General features: G+C 59.1%; 3 protein-coding genes across 7 annotated transcripts; 2 read left to right on the top strand and 1 right to left on the bottom strand.

The window, feature by feature from the left end:
• The first annotated feature begins 60 nt into the window (after positions 1-60).
• TAS1R1 (taste 1 receptor member 1) lies at positions 61-5,257 on the top strand. Its single transcript, XM_040533619.1, has 5 exons — positions 61-234; positions 450-756; positions 1,175-1,963; positions 2,541-2,753; positions 3,902-5,257. Exons 1-5 carry the CDS (start codon positions 77-79, stop codon positions 5,255-5,257), a joined length of 2,823 nt encoding a protein of 940 aa, XP_040389553.1. The 5' UTR covers positions 61-76.
• Positions 5,258-5,355: 98 nt separating this feature from the next.
• ZBTB48 (zinc finger and BTB domain containing 48) lies at positions 5,356-14,090 on the top strand. 2 transcript variants are annotated; one of them, XM_040533732.1, is made up of 9 exons: positions 5,356-6,109; positions 7,056-7,167; positions 7,647-7,739; positions 8,208-8,294; positions 8,814-8,931; positions 9,557-9,693; positions 10,049-10,292; positions 10,476-10,564; positions 10,906-14,090. In XM_040533732.1, exons 1-9 carry the CDS (start codon positions 5,361-5,363, stop codon positions 11,200-11,202), a joined length of 1,926 nt encoding a protein of 641 aa, XP_040389666.1. In that variant the 5' UTR covers positions 5,356-5,360; the 3' UTR covers positions 11,203-14,090. The 2 variants fall into 2 exon arrangements, with proteins under 2 accessions (XP_040389666.1, XP_040389667.1); XM_040533733.1 differs by having other exon boundaries at positions 8,777-8,931; positions 10,128-10,292.
• On the bottom strand, positions 12,149-21,932 carry KLHL21 (kelch like family member 21). 4 transcript variants are annotated; one of them, XM_040533734.1, is made up of 5 exons: positions 21,885-21,932; positions 19,726-20,826; positions 17,423-17,828; positions 15,512-15,584; positions 12,149-15,202 (listed from the first exon to the last, which is right to left on the bottom strand). In XM_040533734.1, the coding sequence occupies exons 2-5, from the start codon at positions 20,756-20,758 to the stop codon at positions 14,909-14,911; spliced, it is 1,806 nt and encodes a 601-aa protein (XP_040389668.1). In that variant the 5' UTR covers positions 20,759-20,826; positions 21,885-21,932; the 3' UTR covers positions 12,149-14,908. The 4 variants fall into 4 exon arrangements, with proteins under 4 accessions (XP_040389668.1, XP_040389669.1, XP_040389671.1 ...); XM_040533735.1 differs by lacking the exon at positions 21,885-21,932 and adding an exon at positions 21,647-21,744; XM_040533737.1 differs by lacking the exon at positions 21,885-21,932 and adding an exon at positions 21,003-21,239.
• Between the last annotated feature and the right edge of the window lie 80 nt (positions 21,933-22,012).

Genomic DNA, 22,012 nt, shown 5'->3' with positions numbered 1-22,012 from the left:
GAGAGCCGCGCCCCGCCCCGCCCGCCCCGCGCCCTTAAGAGGCGCCGCCCGGGCCCGGCACCGCCCCCGCCCCGCCATGCGCCCGCCCGTGCTGCTCTGCCTCGGAGCCTGCCTCAGCGCCGCCGCCGCCGCCTTCTTCAGCCGCGACGGCGACTACCGCCTGGCCGGGCTCTTCCAGCTCCACGGGCTCGCGCCGCGGGCCGCCGCCCGCCCGCTCGTGGACGACTGCGACGAGTGAGCGCCCGGGGGGAGTCCCGGGGGCAGGCGGCGGCGAACGGGGCTCGGAGCCCCGCGGTGCGCCCCGCTGTGCTCCGCTGGCAGCCCGCCGCGCGGCCGCGTCCCCTCCCGCTGCTCCGTGCGCCCCGGCCGCTCGCAGGGCACAGGCACGGTGACGCGAGGCGGCTCGCCTCCGGTACGCGGGGTACAAGAATACGTTTGTGTTTGCGCAGTGCTGCTGCCTTCAAGAGCCACGGCTACCAACTCTTCCAGACCATGCGGTTCACCCTGGAGGAGATAAACAACTCCAGCTCCCTCCTCCCCAACGTCACCTTGGGCTACGAGATCTACGACACCTGCTCCGAGTCTGCCAACATATACGCGACGCTGCACGCCCTCGTCCAGAAGGGGCGACACGACATTGAGATGCTCCACGCCTTCCAGCACTACGAGCCCACGGTTGTGGCTGTCATTGGGCCTGACAGCACCCAGCTGGCCCTCACCACGGCCGCTATCCTGGGCGTCTTCCTTGTGCCAGAGGTGAGCTTTGCTCCCTCGCAGCAGCAACAAGCGCTGCGGGGGGCTGTCTGTAGTAGCCAAAGGAAAGAGCTCCAGAGTGCTGATGGTGTGAGGGAGAAGTGGGCTTGGGGCTGAGGAGCAGATGGGCAGAGGAACAACCTCAGCTGCCAGTGCAGCCCCTCTGCCCCCGCAGGACCTGGCTGCAGCATTGGCTGGGCACGAAGAGCTGACAGGCAGGAACCATGCCCAGCTCCCTGGCTTTCAGGGGCTTCTCTTGTGGCAGTGCATGGCAGAACATTTTCCAGGTCTGCTGCCTCCCCAGCTCTAACTCCCTTCAAAAGACCTGCTGCTCGTGGAGATTCCCCCTACCACGGCAGCAGATCCTCCTTGTGTGTCACTGCCTGGGGAGGGCAACCCCTTCTCCTGGCTTCCTTTGCAGATCAGTTATGAAGCCTCCTTGGAGAAACTGAGCCTGAAGCGGTTCTACCCCTCGTTCTTGCGCACCATCCCCAGCGATAGGCAGCAAGTGAAAGCCATTGCACTGCTGCTGCAAAGCTTCAGGTGGACTTGGGTTGCTCTGCTGGGCAGTGACAACGCCTACGGCAGGGATGGGCTAAATGCCCTCTATGATCTGCTGGTCGCAAGTGACGTGTGTGTTGCCTACCGAGGCATCATCCCCACGAACAAGGACGCCAGCAGCCCAGAGCTCCACAGGCTGGTCGGAATCCTCATGGACATCAGGGTCAATGTCACTGTTGTCTTCTCCAACATAAACAGTGCCCGGCCTTTCTTTGAGGTGGTGGTGCAGAAGAACATCACAGGCATGGTGTGGGTGGCCTCTGAAGACTGGTCTTTGGCCCAAAACATCTGGCAAGTGCCTGGCATCCAAAATACCGGCTCTGTGATTGGGATGTCAGTTGAGCAGGCAGAGTCTACAATGCTGGAACGCCTTGAATCTTGGAAATATGCAGAAGAACGCGCTGCGTCTGAAAGTGCTGGCAGCACGGGGGCAGGTGGGGAAAACAGAAGTAGCAGCAGCGAGAGTACCTGGCCGAACTGCACCCAGCAGTGCCCAGGATGCCACCTGCTCGCCATGGCCCCCAACATATACGACACTCAGGCCTCTAACAACGTGTACTCAGCTGTGTACGCAGTGGCCCACGGTCTCCATGACCTGCTGGGCTGTGCCTCGGGGGTGTGCAGCAAAGACAGAGTCTATCCCTGGCAGGTAAGAGCAAGGTGAAGAAGGATCTTCTTCCCCCTGCAGTGTGGATTTTCCCCCTGTGCTCAGGGGTTTTCCATCAGCCTGGGAGGCTCATCTCCAAGCAGAAGACAGCAGGGCTGTTCTGGCAGCTAAGGCACTATGACAGCACTTGGGACTCTTGAGTCCCCTGCACTGCTCATGGCTGTAAGTCTCTTGGTCTCTGGCCACGTGGGACAGGCACAGATCCTCTTGCAAAGGCTCTCCCTTAACTGATGTCTCTAGCCGTGTGAGACTGCTTTCAGCCTTCCCTCTCTCTGGTCACTACACAGTTGCTGCCTTGTGGGCTTCAGCTGCTTGTGACAGGCAAAGCAGCCTGAGTGCAGACCTGCACTTTAGATCATTCCTGTTTCTCAGCCACTAGCCCCTTTAAGAAACCTGGAAGGGGCTGTCTGCCACTGGAGGCATGCTGGTTGTTGGGGAATATTTGAGAGGAGGCAGAGCGGAGCAGGTGACCTCCAGTACATCTCTCTCTGCTGACAAGACTCTCCTCAGTGGGAATCTTGTCATCAGGATCAACTCTGCTCTTACTCTTGTTTTACAGCTCCTACAAAAAATCAAGCAGGTAAACTTCAGCCTGCACAACAGCCAGATCTGTTTTGATGCCAATGGGAACATTCATAAAGGTTACGACATCATCATGTGGAATTGGAGCGGCCTGAGCTGGGCTTTTGATGTGGTCGGAACTTTCACTGTGAACCCTGACAGGCTGCTCCTTAACCGCAGCAAAATCCTGTGGCATACAAAAGATCACCAGGTACTGTTCTGCATCCACATCTTGTTTATTGTGTACTGGCAAGCTAATTACATCCCAACACTACTTCCTGGGTATTTTTCCATTACAGGACAAATATAAGGGCAGATGGAGGCAGTATGCAGGGAGGGTACAGGGGGCGTTTCGCGTTCTTAGTAGTGCCTTTCATCCTTCCAGAAAATAAGCAGGGTATGTGCTAAAAGGCTCCCAACTCCTACTTTTACCTTCAAACAACCTAATTTTCCCACTATCTCTGGAAAAAGGACAACAGCAAGCTGCCCGGTGGCTGCCCGTCCTGGGCTGCTGTCTGTCCTCTTGCCTGCCCCGTTCACACTGCCCAGCAGGCCCTGCCTCCACCTGCCTGATCGCCGCTGTGCTCCCCGCAGGCTCCCATCTCCATGTGCTCCCAGCCCTGTGCCGCTGGGGAGAAGAGGCTGCAGCAGAACCGCCACAGGTGTTGCTTCAGCTGCATGGCCTGTCCAGCAGGGACCTTCCTGAACAGAACGGGTCAGTAACCTCTGGGCAGCTTCTGCCTCCCCTTCCTGCTCAGCTCCTCTACGCGCACCCTTCCTCCTCATCTCATCACCTCCTTGCTGCTGTCTTACCCTTCTCCTGCCCCCAGCCCCAGCAGCTACCTCTTTTCTCTCATGCTCTTTACCCCTCTTTTCTATCAATCTTTTTTCCTCCATGTGGCCAGTAAAAACCTCTGAGCTCACCTAAATGCGGTCAGTCTGACTTCCCTGTTTGCTTACTTGTGGGTATGCAAAGCCTACACCCTGCTCTCAGCCCCACGCTTTCCGGGGGATGCTGCCAACAGGTTGTCCAGCACAGTCAAATAAATAACTAGCGGGGACAGTGCCAGCAGAGCCCCTTCCTTTGCAGAAAGGGAACAAGGGACACCTGGCTTGACAGCTGTTTCCTGCACCGCATCCTCCAGGAGGGAAATTGAGCCCGGTGCTGCCTTTGTGCCCTGGATTGCACTCACCATTGTGGTCACCAGCAGCTCCCACATCCTCAGGGCGTATGGAAATGTTCCCTTCCTGGGACCGGCAGCAGGGATGCCCTGCCTCGTTAGCCACCATGATAAACCCCTTGCCAGCACGTGCTCCTGGTCCCTGGGCAGCCTTAGTCTGCATTTGCACTGAGGGTGACAGAAATGGCCGGCTCTGACTAACAGTGGGAGCAGGGAATCCCTAAAGACCCCGATCTGCATTCCTCATCCTGTGGCCAGGCCTGCAGGAGAGCTGCTGCAGACCCTTCCCTGCCTCGGCAGGTCACTGCTGCGTGCAGGAGCCCCTTCCCCTCCTGCAGCCCGTGCTCCCCTAAGCCTTGTCCCACCTGGCAGCGGACTTTTGGGAAGTCCTCTGGGGGAGCTTTTGGGAAAAGAGCCCTCGCTGCTCCTGCAGGCTCAGAAGCACCTGAGGGGAAGGAGCGGGACCAGAGGGGAGGGCAGCTCTAGCAGGCAGCCGGGGGTGCGGGGCACCGTGAGGTCAGGGCGCTCCCCCAGGGCAGGTCACTTACCGGGGCCCGCGGCGCGCAGCGCGGCTCAGCCGCTGTCCGGGCGCGTGTCTCCTCCAGACCTCTACGCCTGCCAGGCCTGCGGGGCGGACGAGTGGTCCCCGGCGAGCAGCGAGGTTTGCTTCAACCGCACCGTGGAGTTCCTGTCCTGGGCCGAGCCGCTCTCCTGGGCGCTGCTGACCCCCGTCGCGCTGCTCCTGCTGCTCCTGGCCGCGCTGGCCGCGCTCTTCGCCCGGCACGCCTCCACGCCGGTGGTCAGGGCGGCGGGCGGGCGGCTCTGCTTCCTCATGCTGGGCTCCCTGGCCTGCGCCTGCGGCAGCCTCTTCTGCTACTTCGGGGCGCCCACGCGGCCCTGCTGCCTGCTGCGCCTCCCGCTCTTCGCCGTCAGCTTCGCCGTCTTCCTCTCGAGCGTGGCCACGCGCTGCCTGCGGCTCGTCGCCATCTTCAAGCTGCGCGGCCGCTGCCCGCGGCTCCGCCGGGCCTGCCTGCGGCGCGGCGCCCCGGCGCTCCTCATCGCGGCCGGCGCGGCGGCGCAGGCGTCGCTGTGCCTGGCGGCGGCGGTCACCGCCCCCCCGGGGCCGCGCGGGCGCCGCGAGGCGGCGGCGGAGCGCCCGGCGCTCGAGTGCGGCGGGGGCGGCGCGGCGGGCGCCGCGGCCGCGGCCTTCAACGTGGCGCTGAGCGGCGGCTGCTTCGCGCTGAGCTACGCGGGCAAGGACCTGCCCGCCGGCTACAACGAGGCGCGCTGCCTGACCTGCGGCCTGCTGCTGCACCTCGCCTGCGCCGCCGCCGCGCTCTGCACGCAGGGCGCCTTCCGCGGCCGCTCGGCGGCGGCGGCGGCCGTGCTGGGCGCGCTGGGCACGCTGGCGCCGCCGCTGGCCGGGTACTTCGTGCCGCGCGCCCTCGCCCTGCTGCTGCGCCCGCGCCTCAACACGGCCGCGCACTTCCGCGGCGCCATCGGCAGCTACGCGCGGCGCCGCGCCGCCCGCTGACCGCCCCGCCCCTCCCCGACCCGCCCCGCGTCACGTCCGCCCCGCCCCGCCCCGGCCCGGCCCGGCCCGGCGGCGGCGCGCGGGCCCCGGCAGCGGCGCGGCCATGGCGGGCGCGGCGGCGGCGCACAGCGTGCGGGTGCTGCGCGAGCTGAACCGGCAGCGCGCCGCGGGGCAGTTCTGCGACGCCACGCTGGGCGTGGGCGGCCGCCAGTTCCGCGCGCACTGGCCGGTGCTCGCCAGCTGCTCGCGCTTCTTCCGCGGCGTGGGCGGCGGCGGCGGCGCGGGGCCGGTGCCGCTGCCCGAGGGCCTGGCCGACACCTTCCAGCTGCTGCTCGACTTCTTCTACACCGGCCGCCTGGCGCTCACGGCGCACAACCGCGCGCGCCTGCTGGCGGCCGCCGAGCAGCTGGGCGTGCCCGACGCCGTGGCGCTGTGCCGGGCCTTCCGCCCCGCCGCCGACCGGCACCGGCCCCGCCGCGCCCCCGGCGCCGCCCCGCGACGAGCGGACGGCGCGGCCGCGGCGCCCCCCGAGCCCGGCGGCGAGGCGGTGCGCGAGGGGGCCGCGGGGAGCGGGGCGGCCGCGGGAGGCGCCCTGACCGCCGCCGTTCCCCCGCAGGCCTCCCCCGCGGCGGCGGCGGCGGCGGCGGGCGGCGGGCAGGGGCGCGGCGGCGGCGAGGCGCTCCCCGGGAGGAAGGCCCCGCGCGGCAAGAAGAAACCCCCCGCGGGGGCGGCGGCGGCGGCGGTGCCCGAGGCGGGGCTGGCGGGGAGCGGGAAGGGCACCGCGGCGCCGGCCGAGTGCCCCACGTGCCACAAAACGTTCCTCAGCAAATACTACCTGAAGGTGCACAACAGGTGAACGCTCCGCCATGGCTCTGCTTCCTTCCGTGCGCGCGGGGCTCGGGGGGGGCTCGGGGGGCGCCGGCACTGCCCGGCCCCGCGGGCGCTTCCCCGGGGTGCGGTGGGGTGAACTCGCTGCGGGACGGGGCGCCCCGGCTGCCCCCGGGCTGACGCGTGAGGTCCCTGCCCCGTGGGGAGCTGCGTGTCCCCCGGCCCTGCCGAGACCCCGGGCTGCGCGTGTCCTCCAGACACGGGTGGGATTCGCACGCGACCGAAACGCTGCGGTTAAAACCCCCGCGGCTGCCCCAGGCTTCTGCTGCCAAGGGCCTGATCCTGCGCGGCTCAGAAAGCACAGGGCGAAGGTGCTTAGGAGCCCTTCCAGGGGACCCGATGGCTGCGGGTGGATGATGGTGAAGGCGCAGAGGAGCTGCCAACTCCTGCGGCTTCAGGCAAGAGTCCGTACATTAAGCTGTCAACTCCTGGGCTTCCAAAATTCGTGTTTGGGGGAACCGACACGGGCTGTGGGGGCTGCACCTGCAACAAGCAGGGCGCTGGTCAGAGCGGTCAGAGCGTGCTCTGGCGTGCTGGTGCTTTTGGGTGCCGCAGGATCAGCAAAACGGGTAACAGGAGGCTTTCCGAGGGTGCTCTCCAGCCCCTGGAGATGGCTGTGTGAGTGCTGGCACTGCGGGAGGCTGTAAGAGCTTTGTTGTTCAGCCCTCCCCGCGCACAAGCAGCTGCTTCAGACACCGAAACAGAGGCAGCTGGTGAGGCCTGCAGCTGTGGGGCAGCGGTGGCAACAAGCGGATTTCTTGCCAGTCTCCTTGTTGAGCACAAACGCCGGAGCCCGCAGACCCGCAAGTGCAGCTCGATCTTGTGCAGCCTCTTCCTAACCCAGGCCAGGGGAGCAGAGCTCTGCTGTCGGACCGGCAGTAACAGAGGCTCTTTGTTTGTGTGTCCCCAGGAAACACACTGGAGAGAAGCCCTTTGAGTGTTCCAAGTGTGGTAAATGTTATTTCAGAAAAGAAAATCTCCTAGAACACGAAGCCAGAAACTGCATGAACCGATCTGAGCAGGTATGCCCCTGAAGCTGCGCCGGTCTCTTAGAGGGCAGGAGGTGGCTGCTGCTGGAGCAGGTGCTGCTTTGCAGAAGCAGAATTTGAGCCTGTCCAGCTGCAGTCCAAATCACTCTCAGCTGCTGAACAAAACGTGAGCTTCTTGCTACCGTGCAGCACATGTGCTGCACGTGGGTTCCCCAGAGCATCGTGAAAGTCCGCTCTGGGTGAGGATGGCAGCAGCTTCTGTTCGTGGTACGCCACTTCACCATAACCTGGTATTTTAGTGGCTTTTGCATTTTTTTCAAGCATATGAGAATACTCTTTGCACTGCAGAAAGTCTGTGTTCCCAGAGGGCAGGTTAAGCACAAAACCGAGGCACGGTGCCGCAACGGCAACCAGGGGTCTGACTCGCTGGGCTGGCTGCTGGCTTTGTGTCTGACTCAGCCTCATTCTTTCCTGGCCTGTGCAGAAGCTGATGCTTTCCCTGTCCCTTGCAGGTTTTCACGTGCTCGGTCTGCCAAGAGGTATTCAAGAGGCGGATGGAGCTGCGGCTGCACATGGTGTCGCACACCGGGGAGATGCCCTATAAGGTCAGCAGCGCCTGCCTCTGGCATTCCTTTGAATAGCTGCTGCAGCTTGGTGCTGGAGGGAGCCGGAGCAGGCGTGCCTTTCTATTCTGGGCAGCCTGGCCCTGCCGGCAGGTGCTGCACTGGGGGTTGTGTCGCAGCAGTGACTTCGCCGTGTATGCGGGCCGTGGCCCGTGGCTCTGCATGGGGATGGCTTTTCTCCCCAGCGCCTGCCTTTCCCCTCGTCCCTGACCTGATCACCGGGTCCCTTCCCTGTCAGCCGTCAGTTGTCTCGAGCAGCAGCAGGGGCGTTCCCATCTCTGAGCTGGTGCAGGCTCTCGGGACGCGCTGGAGCCAGGCAGCTTCTCCTGTGGCCCTGCTCCTTAGGTCTCTGCAGCCTTACCCGCAGATTTGTGTTCTGCACCAGAACCCATCCCACCGCAGTCACCGCTCAGGAGGTGGCTGGAAGCTAACTCTGCTCTTGTCTTGCAGTGCTCCTCCTGTGCGCAGCAGTTCATGCAGAAGAAGGACCTGCAGAGCCACATGATAAAGTTGCATGGCGCCCCAAAGCCCCACGCGGTAAGGGGAGCAAGCTGGCACAAGGTGGAGCGAGTGGAGGCGGTGCTTCTTAATGCGTTCCCTGCAGTAGGAGTACTGTAGAGGTTGTGAGGGGATCACCCTGCAGTTAGGCCCAGGTTAGAGAACGGTGCCCATTGTCCGCTCTGGCTCTGCTAAGTGAGGCAGGGAGTTACGAAGTGGAAATGTGTTTTGTTTTGTTTTTTTTTTTGGGGGGGGGGTGGGTAAAGGAGCAACCCTCGTGGCTTTCTTGGCTGATAGACCCAAGTACTGACCAGCGTTTCACTTTCGGCAGGCTGTCTCATCCCATTAGGCATCTCAGCTGGGGTTGCTGCAACAGCTGCAGGGAGGGCCCCAACACACAGTGGGATGTGTCGTGCACGGCACGCTTGGTGCTGGGAGGGGAGCGGGTCTGTTCTGGATGCGGAGCTGTGAGCTGCGTGTGGGCAAGCTGCCTAACCCTGAGCTCTCCTGTGGACTTGCAGTGTTCGACTTGCTCCAAGTGCTTTCTGTCTCGGACAGAGCTACGTTTGCACGAGGCGTTCAAGCACCGGGGAGAGAAGCTGTTTGTCTGTGAGGAGTGCGGACACAGAGCCTCAAGTCGCAACGGCTTGCAGATGCACATCAAGGCCAAGCACAGGTATGACACGACCCGTTCCTTCCTGTGTGCCACCACTGAACTCCTGCCCCCGAGGCCCCAGCTGGGTGGGTGCTGGGGAGCCTCCCGCAGCGTCTGCAAGGTGCGTTAGTGGTGCTTGCCACCCTCCTCCAGCTTTCCTGGAGGCGGTGTGCTGCAGGTCCTGCCAGAAATTTGGTAAGGGGCCAACCTTCAGTCCTGCTTTCTTCTAAAAGAAGTCCGTACTGTCTGCACTTCCTCCGAGTGTGTGACTGTAGTAATTAATACAGGTGATGACCGAAGCTCATCAGCTGTCCTGCTGCCTGGCTCGTTCCTGTTCTCAAAGGGACGAGCGTGCATCAGCGGCTGCTCTCCACACTTGCCCTTGGTGTTGTTCCCTGGGCTGGTTATGATGCCTGAGGAGCAGGAGGCACCAGCTCTGCACTTCAGGAGCCTGTGTTTGCAGGAGAGAATTTGCGGGCCTCCAAAATAGTTTAGTTTGAGATGGGCTGAAGTGGGATTCAATTACAGTGCTTTGAGAGTTGTGACAGCTAGCTTCAGGGACCGAAGTCAAAGGCAGAGGTAAAGGTGACCGTTCTCCAGCTGGGGCCTGCCTCAGAGGGCTCAGCTGTGTGTCCCCTGCCCGCAGGAACGAGCGCCCCTATGTTTGTGAGTTCTGCCATCACGCCTTCACACAGAAAGCCAACCTCAACATGCACCTGCGCACGCACACCGGTGAGAAGCCCTTCCAGTGCCACCTCTGCGGCAAGACCTTCAGGACACAAGGTACCCCCTGGGCACACAGCACTGCGTCCCTGCCGCCCCAGTCCTACCTCACAGCAGCCGCCTTGGGGTTTGTAGTGCTGAGCACCACGCTCCTGCAGGTATCTGGGACTTCTGGAAGCAGCTGTGCTGAGAAACCTCTGCTTCCCCTCCAGAACAAAGCATGCTCTTGTGTGCGTGGGATAATGCTTCAGGAAGGAGTATTGCCTGTATTTTTCTTACTCCCACAGCACAAAAAGGGGAAGACAGTGGTGAATTTTCCACAGTAATGGTTAGCTTAGACTAGCAAACTGCTGCTTATGCCCCTTTTAAGCATTCATAACTAGCCTGGCACAGAGCATACGTGGTCTCACCACAGTGTAGCCTGCGCCTGTGCCTGGATGGGGACACCCAGTGGACTGCTGACCTCCAGCTCTCTCTTCCCCTGCTCACGGCAGCAAGCCTGGACAAGCACAACCGGACCCACACAGGGGAGCGCCCCTTTAGCTGTGAGTTCTGCGACCAGAGGTTCACGGAGAAGGGGCCCCTCCTGAGGCACATCGCCAGCCGGCACCAGGAGGGGAGGCCCCACTTCTGCCAGATCTGTGGGAAAACGTTCAAAGGTACCTCGTGCTTAGAGGTGTGCTTTGGCACATCTGTCACGGGCCGCGCTCCTTCCGTGTCTCGAGATGGCACTGCTGTGTGGCGCTGCTGCAGCAGTGCTTCACACCGCATGCCTGCAGCTGCTCTGCTGGCACGTGCTGCTGGCAGGGCCGCCCTGAACTGCTGCTTCCTTCTCTTCCCAGCGATTGAGCAGCTGCGTGTCCACGTCCGCAGGCACAAGGGAGTGAGGAAGTTCGAGTGCACCGAGTGCGGCTACAAGTTCACGCGGCAGGTGGGACGTCCTGGTTCTAGGGACATCTGTGACACACTGCGTGCCTGATCAGGGCACGCACGTCAGGGGTTGCTCCTCTGCAGTGACACAAGCAGACTCCCACTTTGTAAGAAGGCTTTTTCGGGAAGCGTGCACCCCACTTGAGGGAGAGCTGTGTGCTCTTGGGGCTTTGGGCAGTGCTGGCAGCACAGGAGGGTGTGGTGGTTGAGCAAGGCCCCTCGCAGACCTGGCAGGCCCATGGGGCGGGAGAGTTTTGCTGTGCCCCTTTCCCCTCCCCAAGAGAAGCACGGCGCCCTGTGGGTGAGCTGGCCCTCACCAGGTCAGTCCTTTCTGTTTCACAGGCTCACTTGAGGCGCCACATGGAGATTCACGACCGCGTGGAGAACTACAACCCCCGGCAGCGGAAGCTGCGAAACCTGATCATCGAGGACGAGAAGGCGGTGGTGGTGGCCCTGCAGCCGCCCCAGGAGCTGGAGGTGGGCTCAGCCGAGGTCATTGTGGAGTCCCTGTCCCACGGCTCCCTGCCTGAGGAGATCCCTGTGCAGAGACTCTGTTCAAACGAGAACTTCTCTACGGCGGATGTGATAGAGCAGTCACTAATAATAACAACAGCAATTCCTGATGACTGTGAAACATAGCGCGACTGCACGCATCCTTCCTACCAAACACAATAAAGTGTTAGGCTGGAGTGACTCTGCTACACTTGTTCTTTTCAGCCTCCAGGGGCTTCAAGTCGTACATCCAGCCCCTCTCCCTCCTCCTGTTTAAAGATCCTACCCCCAGGTCGCAGGGAAGGTTTCTAATGAAGTGATAATTGGGTATCAAATTAAGAAGTATGAAGCTACTCGGAACGACTACTTAAATGTACATATATTGTATGAGATGGGATGTGATTGACAACTCCATACGTGTAATACTGTGAATTGCTTTTTAAGGAGCTCTCATTCGTGACCAGAAGGGATAGCTGGCTCACCTCCCATTTCTACAGTGCTAGCTCTTACCTTGCTCCATTAGTTCTACGTTTGAGTCTGAATGCTCATGATTAAAGTTTACCTTCCGCAAGAGTGTGTGACTGCCCCTTTCCTTAAATGTGTGCTGAAAGGACTGTGTCCTCAATTAAATTTGTGCCTTATTTCTACTTGGTTCTGTCAAGCTTCTGCTACTTATTACTGTTTCTTTACTACATTAAAGGCATGGTGTGATCTTGTATCTTCTCACCATTCAGCTAATTTAGCTGTTACTCAGCTTGAAACAGTAGGATTAGCTCAAGGAAGTGGGTGATTCTCTAAGCTCCCGTTTTTAGATGTGGGGATTTATACTTGTAAGTAATAATTTTCTGAAATAACACAATCCAGGGTTGCTGTCACATTGAAAGCCATTTCCCGAGTATTCCTGCGGGGTGGCAGTGGAATATTGTACTTGAAACTGAGCACACACAAAGATTCATGTCCCACCCACCCCGAGTCCCCTTTCCCTTTTCTACTCACCCAGCAGGCAGCTCTCCCGTTTAAATGCACCTCAGGCCTAGAATGAGAAACATCTCAGCAAAAACTTGTCCTAGTAATTTTTCTATTGAAAAACATAGAGATTTATGTAACGTTTTATTTAACTTGACTGTTGCAAGTAAATTTAAAAACAAATTATGAGAATAAAAATACATTATCTGTAAATGTAAAATGCCTTTGTTTCAAAGGATGGTATTTAAACAGTACTCAAAGATTTGGACACAATGGATTTTACAAAAAATAAATACGAATCCATAATTGTTTAGCTGGTTTGGTAATTTCAGGGTGGCAGGTCCAGCAGTGAGCACTACAGTATGAGATATAGTGTACGTACTAGTTATAGTTCAGCATAAATACTTCAGTCTGCAACACAAGTTCAGCCGTACAGCGCACACGGGCAGCTCGGGGTCTTCACACTTGCGCAGGTCTCTCGAGCATCACCACGTCGCAGCCGCCGCTTTTTCTCCCCACACACGAAGTGCTGTGCGGACAGGTGGCTTTGGTGTGCTGGCTCAGCACAGCGGGACGCGGCGATTCTCCCGGAAACGGAGGGTGGGCCCTGAGCTGCTGGCTCCCGTGTGTCCCGCTGTCTGGCTCCTCCACCCAACAGGGACCGCCAAAGCACAGCCCTCGCCCCAGCCCCACTGTGCCACGAGGAGGAAAGCTCCACCAGCGGCTCGTGCAACCGCACTTCCCTGCGCCTTAAGACAAAACCAGCAAGGAGAGCCTGCTGCGCCCGGGGGACCCCTGCTGCTCCCGCCTCGCCATGGATCCTCTGCCGCGGGCGGCAGTTTCAAGGCACTGTCAAAGTTTCAGACTTTGAGCAAAGCCCAAGCTTCATAAACAGCTTTCTCAAGTTTCACAGCTAAGTAGCTTAGCATAAAATAGTATTCAAGGCAAAACAGATTTTTAAAGCTGTGAACGTGTTGACTTTAGAGAGATAGGGTTCTGATGCACTCAACGGCAAGCCAGAAGGCATGCAACCCAAGCAGACGGGCTTTCCTTTTTTTTTTTTTTTTTTTCCTATTGGTTAAAAACCAAAGGCAGAAAAAAGAGCAAATCTAGCCACCATTTCAGCCACTATTACACTACAATTTCCTGGAAGTAGTGCCCATTTTCAGATGAGCCATACTGCAATCTTAACTGTTTTCTTTTTCAAGAAACATTCCACAAGTAAACTGCAAGCAGCTTCTCTTCAGCTGAAGGTATATTGAGGAAATACAATTCACGCTACCTAGGTCACTTGAGCAAGTACAAAGGCAAATCTTACACGTGCCACACACACACACACAAAGAAAACCCTAAAATAACTAACTTTCAATCCACAACACTCTTGCTAACTCCTACACCTTCGCCAAATGACCTCAGCAGCATTTTCCAATTACTCAGATTCCAAGAGCTTCTGCAAAGTGAAGATGAGACAGGCACGAGAACTCTCCGAGGGTTCAGCAGGTTGCCTCACACCAGCTAATGCATTTCTGCACCATGGTGTCTAAACACCACCAGCTTTTCTTCTACAAGTCTGTGGCAAATCTTCTAGGGAAGTTGTGCTTACCTTTCCAGGCAATCTTTTTTTTTCTTTCTTCTAAAATAGCAGAATTCCAACCTAGCTTTTTTACAGCAGTGAAGGAATAAGAACTTGCCCTCGATACACAGGGCCTACCTGCCCGACACAGCACGTGCTGATAGCCTGCTACAGAAGAATTGACAGTAAATTCTGTTAGTCACGAGAACTAGTCACAGAACAAGCCACACAGACATTTTCTGCTATGTTCAGCCCCAAGCTGGGCAACCCCGTAGGAACAAATTCTGTCAAAATAGTAAAGGAGAAGGAAGGCTCCTCCCTGAGGGCCTCTGGCACGAGCCACGAGCCCTAGAAGTCACTCCACAAGCCAGCTGAGGGGGATTCTCTTTTCCCTTTCCCTTTAAAGAACAGTGCAGTTTGGGTGACCAGAAATGAAGGCACCCTAGTTGTAACAATACGATTAAAAGATAAATAAAGGTGTTCCGAGAAAAAAAAAGTGTTCTTCTAGGAAGGATAGGAAAAGAAACACCTGCAGAAGTTTCAATGACGAAACTTAAAAACAACAAAATACACGAAGAACTAAATTCAGACAACAGGACAGGCGAAGCTTCGTAACCCAGACTCTCTAAGATCCCTGCTATACAGACACGTTCTTTCCGAGGGCATGAACAGGAGCCAAGGGCTACGGTGACATGACAGGAAGGGCTACGCTCTCACAGTAACCTCTCATTCAGGAAGGTCTCTTCCCCTCTAACCGCACCGAGGCAGATGTGCGAGAGGCCTGTCTCCCTCTGAAGCACACAGCAGAGGGGCAGGGTGCAGACCACAGTCCTGCTGGACAGACCCCTCCCACCGCAGGAGGCTCAGGCCATCGGCGGGTCGGTCCTGCCCATTTCCTTCTGTTCCTTTTTTTCTCTCCGTAGGAAGAAACTGAAGAAAGGAATCTGGTGACAAACAAAGCGTTGCAGGGTGAAGGAGCTCAAAGTGAAAGGCATCTGACCAAAAGCTGTAAGTCGTGATGCTGCAGTGATGTTTAACACAACTGTTTTCTTCAGAGTTTGCCTCTCAGATCTTCCCTGTGAGTAGTGCTGCGCCTTCTGCCTCCACAGAGAAGGACTGAGGACCGCTGTGCCCGGAGGCCTCGTGTTCTGCCAGCTAGGATTCTACAACAGCATTTCAAACATTCAGAATTTTTACTCCCTCTACTGATCAGTATATGTGTTTCCAAGCACCAATTTGCCTCTGTCTTCTCTCAAAGCAACACTGGTTCTGGATAATGAACTCGCATCGAGCCAGGGACAGCGCGCTGCCCTGCTAACGAAGCTCGTTAAGGTTCTGGTTGTGAAGGTTCTGGCGCTGCCTGTTCAAGTTGATGGTGTTGTCCAGCGTGATGCTGTCATCCTCCTGCGTGGTTTCCGGCATGAACTGTCGGAATATGCTGACGCTGCCGTGCCAGAAGATGGGCTCAGGGAGTCGGCCCACCACGCTCCACGTTCGCGTTTCGGGGTCGTAAGCTTCCAGGACGTCTGAGAGTTCAAACGTGTTATCATAGCCACCAGAGACGTAGAGCTTCCCGCCTAGCACGGCCACGCTCCCCCCAACGTGAACCTACGATTGAAGAATGAATATGCACCACAATTAGGAAGGGGGATTTTGCCCAAGGAGGCAGACGTCTTCCTACTGTAAAGTTAGAGGGGGCACGGCGCTCACCAGCTGCTGCCTTCCCCCCACGTTAGCACAGCCCTGCGATGTGGAACCGGCACCGACACTCAACGCGAACTTCTCCTTCCAGGTAACCGTATGTTTAAATGCACTCTGTGTTCAGTGGGTTACAATCTAACCAGAATCCTGCTTCCCAAAAGTAAATTAAGCCATTTTTTAACTGAAAAGCATCCAGTAGGTTGGTGAGCATCCTACCTGAAGCATGGCAGGGATTTTATCCCATTCATTCTTCACTGGATTGTAAACATCCACTTCAGCTGAGTCATCTCTGCAGAAGATAACACAAAATTACTCTTCTGTGTTCTCAAAACCTTCTCCTTGCGAAGCCCTGAGTTCAGTAGCCCTTGTACGAAGGCTCTGGTCTCAATGCAAAGCCCAGCCTCCAGTACGGGCTTCTTAGGTACCAGCAGTGATGCTCAACCCCAGGGAACACCCAGACCTTTGTGCTGCACCTCTGTACATGCAACACGCAATCCCAGGCATCACACCTGTACCTCGTACTAATGCGTGAGGGCTTCTCTAATGCTCAGTGCTAGTGACCTACACCCGAAGAGCCTCAGTGCCACTTCTGCGCTTCTCCACAGGCAGAGCCACACTTCATACACTTTCTGGTGTACACTGAGTTTTAGGAGACTACCTAAGAGGTACAGCAGACAATTTGGAGACAATCCTGAGGGCTTTCCCAAACTTAGTCTGGTTTTGGGTTTGCGTCTATGGTAGATGTGTTCACAGACCGACTTTTTGCCAGCCTGTGTTTCATAGGCTTTGGCGCCAAGTGCTTAAGAGTCTGGAAGAAAAACCAGTGCTGTTCTGGAGACTTAAACCTCTATGCAGTTAAAAGTAACGGGATCCCTACTGCTTGAGGGTTTTTTTTTGCCAACACCAAATTTAGACAGGCCAGAGAACTGTAACAGAAGAGCTAACGGGGCAGCATAATCCCCCAAGGCTTCTTTTACCCGCTCACCACTGCAAGATTCAAGCACGACAGCAACAGGTGAGGGATGTTTGTAACACAGAAACGCACATTGCTGACACAAGAATGCAAAGAGGACAAGGTCAGGGTGGCCAGAGAAGTGCTGTCAGTCAGTCCAAGACAGTCCTGCTGCAGATGGATTTGAAAGGCTACGAAGTAGAAAATTCCATTTTATTCTTCAACTGCTGATCAATCTGAATGTCCATTTCCATTGATTTCGCCTCTGAAATTATGTTCTTTCAATTTAACGCACCTAAATGGTGACCCAGGGAGTTTCCTCATTAGCTCCCGCAGATGCTTAAATGATCAGAAATCCTGAAGCTTCAATCGCCCTGACAGTATTTGCTGGAAACCAAGTAACTCAAACTACTGTCTGCAAACAAGCGCCTGGAACCAAGCCATTCAGCTGAGTGAGAACAAACCGGAGCAGAACAAACAAAGGGTCTTTGGTAGAACTTGCTGCTTTATGCAAGATCAAGGCGGGACTGAAAAAAGCAGAAAAGCGTCTGGAGGCCATCACAGAAGTCAATGTTTGCTCAAAGTCAACACAACAGGATGAAATGCTTCGGCACTAGCATGCCTTTTAGTTTATTTTTAATGAAGTGGATAACCGATGGGTTTGCTCCACTAGAATGGCTTCAGATGGGTAATTAACTCCCAGGTTTGGGCAGGCGTTTAAAAAAAGTGACCAATCATTTCATCTTCAGTCCTCCTATCTTTGCTGAGACAGAGGATGCACTCTGCTGTGCTACAGTTTAACGTTTTCTTGGCGCTTACTCACTTATTTACAGCAACGAGGGGGATTGAACTGGAAGCCGAGAAAACTGAGAAGTCTATTCCAAGCACAACCACCGACATCAGCCAGATTTGTAACTCTATTTCCCAACACTTGGGTTTAAATTCAGATATTTTTACAGGACTTCAAGCACAGATCTTTGAGGTTCAGCTACAGCAGAACTAAAATAAGGAAGCGTGGCAGTTTGCGGAGCAGGGGAAGCACTGCCTTGCTTTCTTGACTCAGTAATCTCATATGACCACTTGTAAAATCCAGACACTTTCCCCGGGAAAACCCCTGTTTACCCAGTGCGGAAGCAGGGCGGGACGGAAGGGACGCGATCGCTGCCGCTGCTCACCTTATGAAGTACATGAGCCCGTTGAGCGTCACCGTCTTGGGCGCGAAGGACCACGGAGGCAGGTGGCCGCAGTTGACAAGGGACCAGAGGTCACTGTCGGGGTCGTAGCACTGCATAACCATGGACTCCTTGCCAGAGAGAGAGCCGATGGCGAACAGCTTGCCGCGGCACGAGGTGGTGGAGCAGTTGTCCATGGGGTACAGCATGGGCTGCAGAGCCTCCCAGCTATCCACCGAGTGGTCGTAGCGCTCCGTGCTGTCGGAGGCGATGACGTACAGCAGCCCGTCCAGCACCGTGGAGCTGTGGTACTCTCTGGCTTTCAGCATCGGGGACACCTCCGTCCACTCGTTCACACTGGAGTTGTATCTCCAGACGCAGTCGTACAGCCTTGACCCGTCCGACCCCCCTGCAGCACAGCACACAACATTTCAGGAGTCGTTTCCCAAAACATATTCCTCGGAGGGGGGCCACTACGAGGTGGTGGAGGAGAGGGCTCGACTCGGGACCGAGTTCTTTTTATGCCCTCCAGCTACACCTGTTTAATACCCACATGCACTTTTCTGCTTCCCAGAGCCACACGTTACGAAAACATTTCTGTACTTAGGGGACCACAGTAGTTTGCACCGAGAGGACTTTAACAAACTTTTGTACTATTTCTTTCCCAGCAAGCCAAGAATTTCTCCCGAGTATTCAGCAATGACTCAAAACAAGCATCCTCCCTTGTTCCAAATAATCATTTTCTTTCCCGTTTTGCAATCCCTGCTCCGCTGTTCTCCAGAAGCTACTGTGACATAGCAGAGATTCACATTCACCAGCACCCAGCTGCCAAGGCGCTGCTCCCGTTAGCAGCACGGAAGTCTTCCAGCCTTCCCGACCGGCTGAGCAACGACACTGACACTGCACAGAACCACCTCCACCAGCAGCGACCTCGCCGAAGCACGGGGCTCTCAGCAGACAGCACCCCCGGAGCTGCCTGTAACTGCTCTGGAAGGTTACCACGGGACATAAAGGCGCTAACACAAACTAACTGCACGTTAGTCTTTCCTTTTCACAACTCTGCCTTAAAATCTGACCTCGTTCCCTGCTAACAGCTAGCGAACGAACAGTTTTCTGTTGACCTCCGTCTGACCTGCGCTTCAAATCTTTAATAGCACAACGTGCAGTCAGCGCAGGTTGTTGTGCAGCACCTGAGCTCCCAGGTGTTTGTTCTACATCATGACGACCACCACAGGACTGCCACTGGCTAAGGGATACAGTTCAAAGAAAGTCTCCCTACGTGCAGATTAACAACCAATTTACACTCCTGTGTCACCTTTAAGGAAGTAATTACAGCCCCAGCGGACCGTCAGGAGGACGTATGCAGGGGGAGACACCGTGACGCACACACCCTGCCTGCCGCTCCTCAGTGCCTCAGCTGCACTGCAGCCCGAGGCACCCGGGGCTTTCTGACGGCTGCCTCAAGCACGTGCTTGGCTTGTGATTCACAGGCTCCGAACCCAAACACTTGCTTGGCAGCCAGAAATTCAAAACCCCTCTCATGTCACTCCTATCGTCCAGAGCAAGCAGTTAGAAAGTTTCTCCAGCGCGAGTTCTGGGACTTCTGTCTGCATACTCAGAAGTATTAGTCACAACAAAATACCTCCCAGATTGAGATCAGCTGCTAAATCCCCATCCAGCACCAACGCCAGGAGTCTCTGAACTCCTGGAGTCTTCAGGCTGCAGCCACACTGCGCCCGAGCAGCGTTTCAGGCTCTTTGCTCCTCTGTGCAAAGCCAAGACTCACCGCTAGAACCCAAGTATTTTGGTGGGAGTCCTGACAGCGATGTTTTCATACAAGCTTTCCCGACTCACGCTTTTGCCTGATGTTTCTTAAGCGCCACTCGAAGACGCGGCTGTTTTCCTACGAGCCTCCTGCCTGCACAGCCGTTAACGACCCAGAGCGAAGGCCGAGACAGAAACGAGCAGGCTGCTCCGGACCACGTGCGCCTCCTGCCCCGGGCTGCGCTCAGCGTCAGGCAACGAGCCCTGCTGTTTTTCCACCTCCAGGAGCAGGCGAGTTCCTGACAGAGGAATGAAAGCAGCGCAGGAGGCAGGCGCTGCACGGGGAGCGGGCTCTGGTGAGCGATGTTTGCTTATTCCCTGGAAAGGCCCTCGCAGCGCTCTGGGGAGGACCTGGAACGCCTTGGCCCGTGCCCCGCCCGCCGGCAGCACCCAGCCTGCTGCAGGAGCAGGGGCGCCCTCGGGGTGGCCCTGCCGGCCCACAGCCCGCGCACGGTGCGCCGCGTGCCTCGCCGGTGACTTACCGGTGACGTAGATGTCGTTGCCCAGCGCGGCGACGCTGTAACCCCCGCCCAGGTGCTCGGGGAACTCGGCCAGGTAGCGCCAGTGGCCGGTGCGTGGGTTGTAGCAGTCGACAGTGACGAGCTCGTCGCAGTCGCGGTCGCAGCCGCCGACGAGGACGAGGATCTCGGCGAGGCCGGTGGAGGGCCGGGGCCGCATGCGGGCACAGGGCCCGCGGTCGTGGCGGTCGAGGCGGGCAGCCTGGAAGTCGCGGGCCTCACGGAGGAGGCGCAGACAGGGCGGGCAGCGGGCCACCAGCGGCTCGCCCTCCACGTGGGCCAGCAGGTAGAAGCGGCGCACAAAGGGCAGACGGACGTGCGCCAGGAGCTGGGGCAACAGCGGGGCGCGGGCGGCGGGATCGGCACGCACCCAGCGCAGCGCCAGCTGGAAGGCGGCCTCCTCCTTGGGGATGCAGAGCCCGTCATCGCGCAGGTAGGAGAGCAGGCGCGGCAGCGGGAGCCGCTCCAGCTGGGCGCCCAGCTCGCTCACGTGTCGCAGGACGAAGCGGTGCGCGGCGGCCGCCAGCGCGGGGCAGGCGAAGGCCTCGGCGAAGTCCTGCATGTCCAGCGCGTTGGCGGGCTCCAGCTGGCGCGCCAGCCAGGCACCGCACGCCTCCTTGACGGCGGGGAACTGCAGCAGGTCGGCGGCACGCAGAAGGCGCTCGGCGATGTCGGGGCCCAGCCCGCCCACGCGGCCGGTGTAGGCAAAGTCGAGGAGGCGCGCCAGGCACTCGGGCTCCACGCCGTGCAGCCGCACGCGCTCAGCCCGCGCCTCCCGCAGCGCCCCGCCGAACATGGCGCGGAAGTAGCCGGAGGCGGCGGCCAGCACGGCGCGGTGGGCCCCGAACTCCCGCCCGCCCGCCACCACCGTCACGTCCAGCAGGCTCCGCTCCGCTCGCAGCGCGCTCAGCCCCCGCAGCAGAGACACCGCGTGAGCTGGCTCCCCGGTCGCTGCCGCCGCCGCCGCCGTCCCGCCGCTGCCCGTGCTCGCTGCCATGCCCTGCCTGGAGGAGGACGCGCTGCGCCACAGCCGGTACGGAGCCCCTCGATCAACCCTGAGAGCAGCTTGCAGGAGAAGAAAAAACCAAACAGGTGGGTTAGCGCAGGGAGAAACGTCCTCTGCTCGGGAAACGGGATAAACTAAACAGCCCCTGCAGACGTTCTCCTTCCCCATCACGGGGGAGCAGCAGTTGCATAACGTGCTGGCACCGCCAGGAGCCTGCTGCACTCAGTCAAATCACATTTTTAAGAAGCCCGTGGTCAGGTTTCCCGGGATTAAAGCAGCCTCGCGAGGGCCGGACCACTCTGTAAAGCTGGCGGCTTTGTGAGCGCCGCGCCTAAGCCACCAGGCATCCGCCGCGGGTCGCGTGCCCGACGGGAGGAGCCCTCCCCGCCCCGAGCGGGGCCGCGGCGTCGTCCTCAAGCGCGAGCCGCTGACACGGGCGTTTCCAGCGGGCACCGCGCCCCCAGCCCCGCGCCGATCCCCCCGCCCCGCGGCGCCGCCCTGCCCGCCACAAACCGGCTGCTCGGGCCCGGAGCCCCCCGGCACCGACAGAGCCCCGAGCTGCCGCCCGTCCCGCCGGGCTCCTCCGCCCTGCCGGCACCGAGCCAGCTCCGCGACCGCCGGCAGCCGCCCCCTCGTGTCACACGCACGCTCCCCACGCAAGTCACGGCGCCGCTACCCGCGTGGCGCCTTCGCGCTTTCGGCCCCAGCCCGCGCGGCCGCGGACCGGGTCCCCCCGCACCGCCCGAGGGGAGCGGGGCCTGGGGCCGGGGCCGCCCCGCGGGGCCGCAGCGGGCGGAGGGCGGCGTGGGGCCGGGCGGGACCCCGGGAGCGCCGGTCACGGCGGGGGGGGCCGGGAGCAGCCGGTGCCGCTGTACTCACGGGTCGCGCCGCTCCCGACGGCTGCCGGCGGGGGGCGGGGCGGCCCCGGGGCCCTCAGGCGGCGGCCCCGGCCCCGGCCCCGCCCGCGCGGGGAGGCGCTCGGCAGCCCCGGGCGGGGCCGTCCCGGGGCCGTCCCCCGCCGCCGGGCCCCCGCGGCCCCCCCCCTCCCGCCCCGGCCCCCCCCTCCCGTCACGGCGCCCCCTCCCCTCCCCCCGGCCCCCCCGCCGCCCGCGCTCACCTCGCGCCGCCCCCGCGGCCCCGACCTCTCCCGGCAGCCCCCGCGGCCCCGCTCCCGGCAGCCCCCGCGGCCGCCCGCCGCGCACGCCCAGCCTACATCTCCCGTGGGCCCCCGCGCGGCCGCACTCC

This window comes from Cygnus olor, chromosome 21, assembly GCF_009769625.2.
Source record: "Cygnus olor isolate bCygOlo1 chromosome 21, bCygOlo1.pri.v2, whole genome shotgun sequence".
In the NCBI taxonomy this organism is placed as follows: Eukaryota; Metazoa; Chordata; class Aves; order Anseriformes; family Anatidae; genus Cygnus; species Cygnus olor.
The sequence above is the reverse complement of the archived record's forward strand: the minus strand, read 5'-3'. Positions and strand labels throughout refer to the sequence as shown.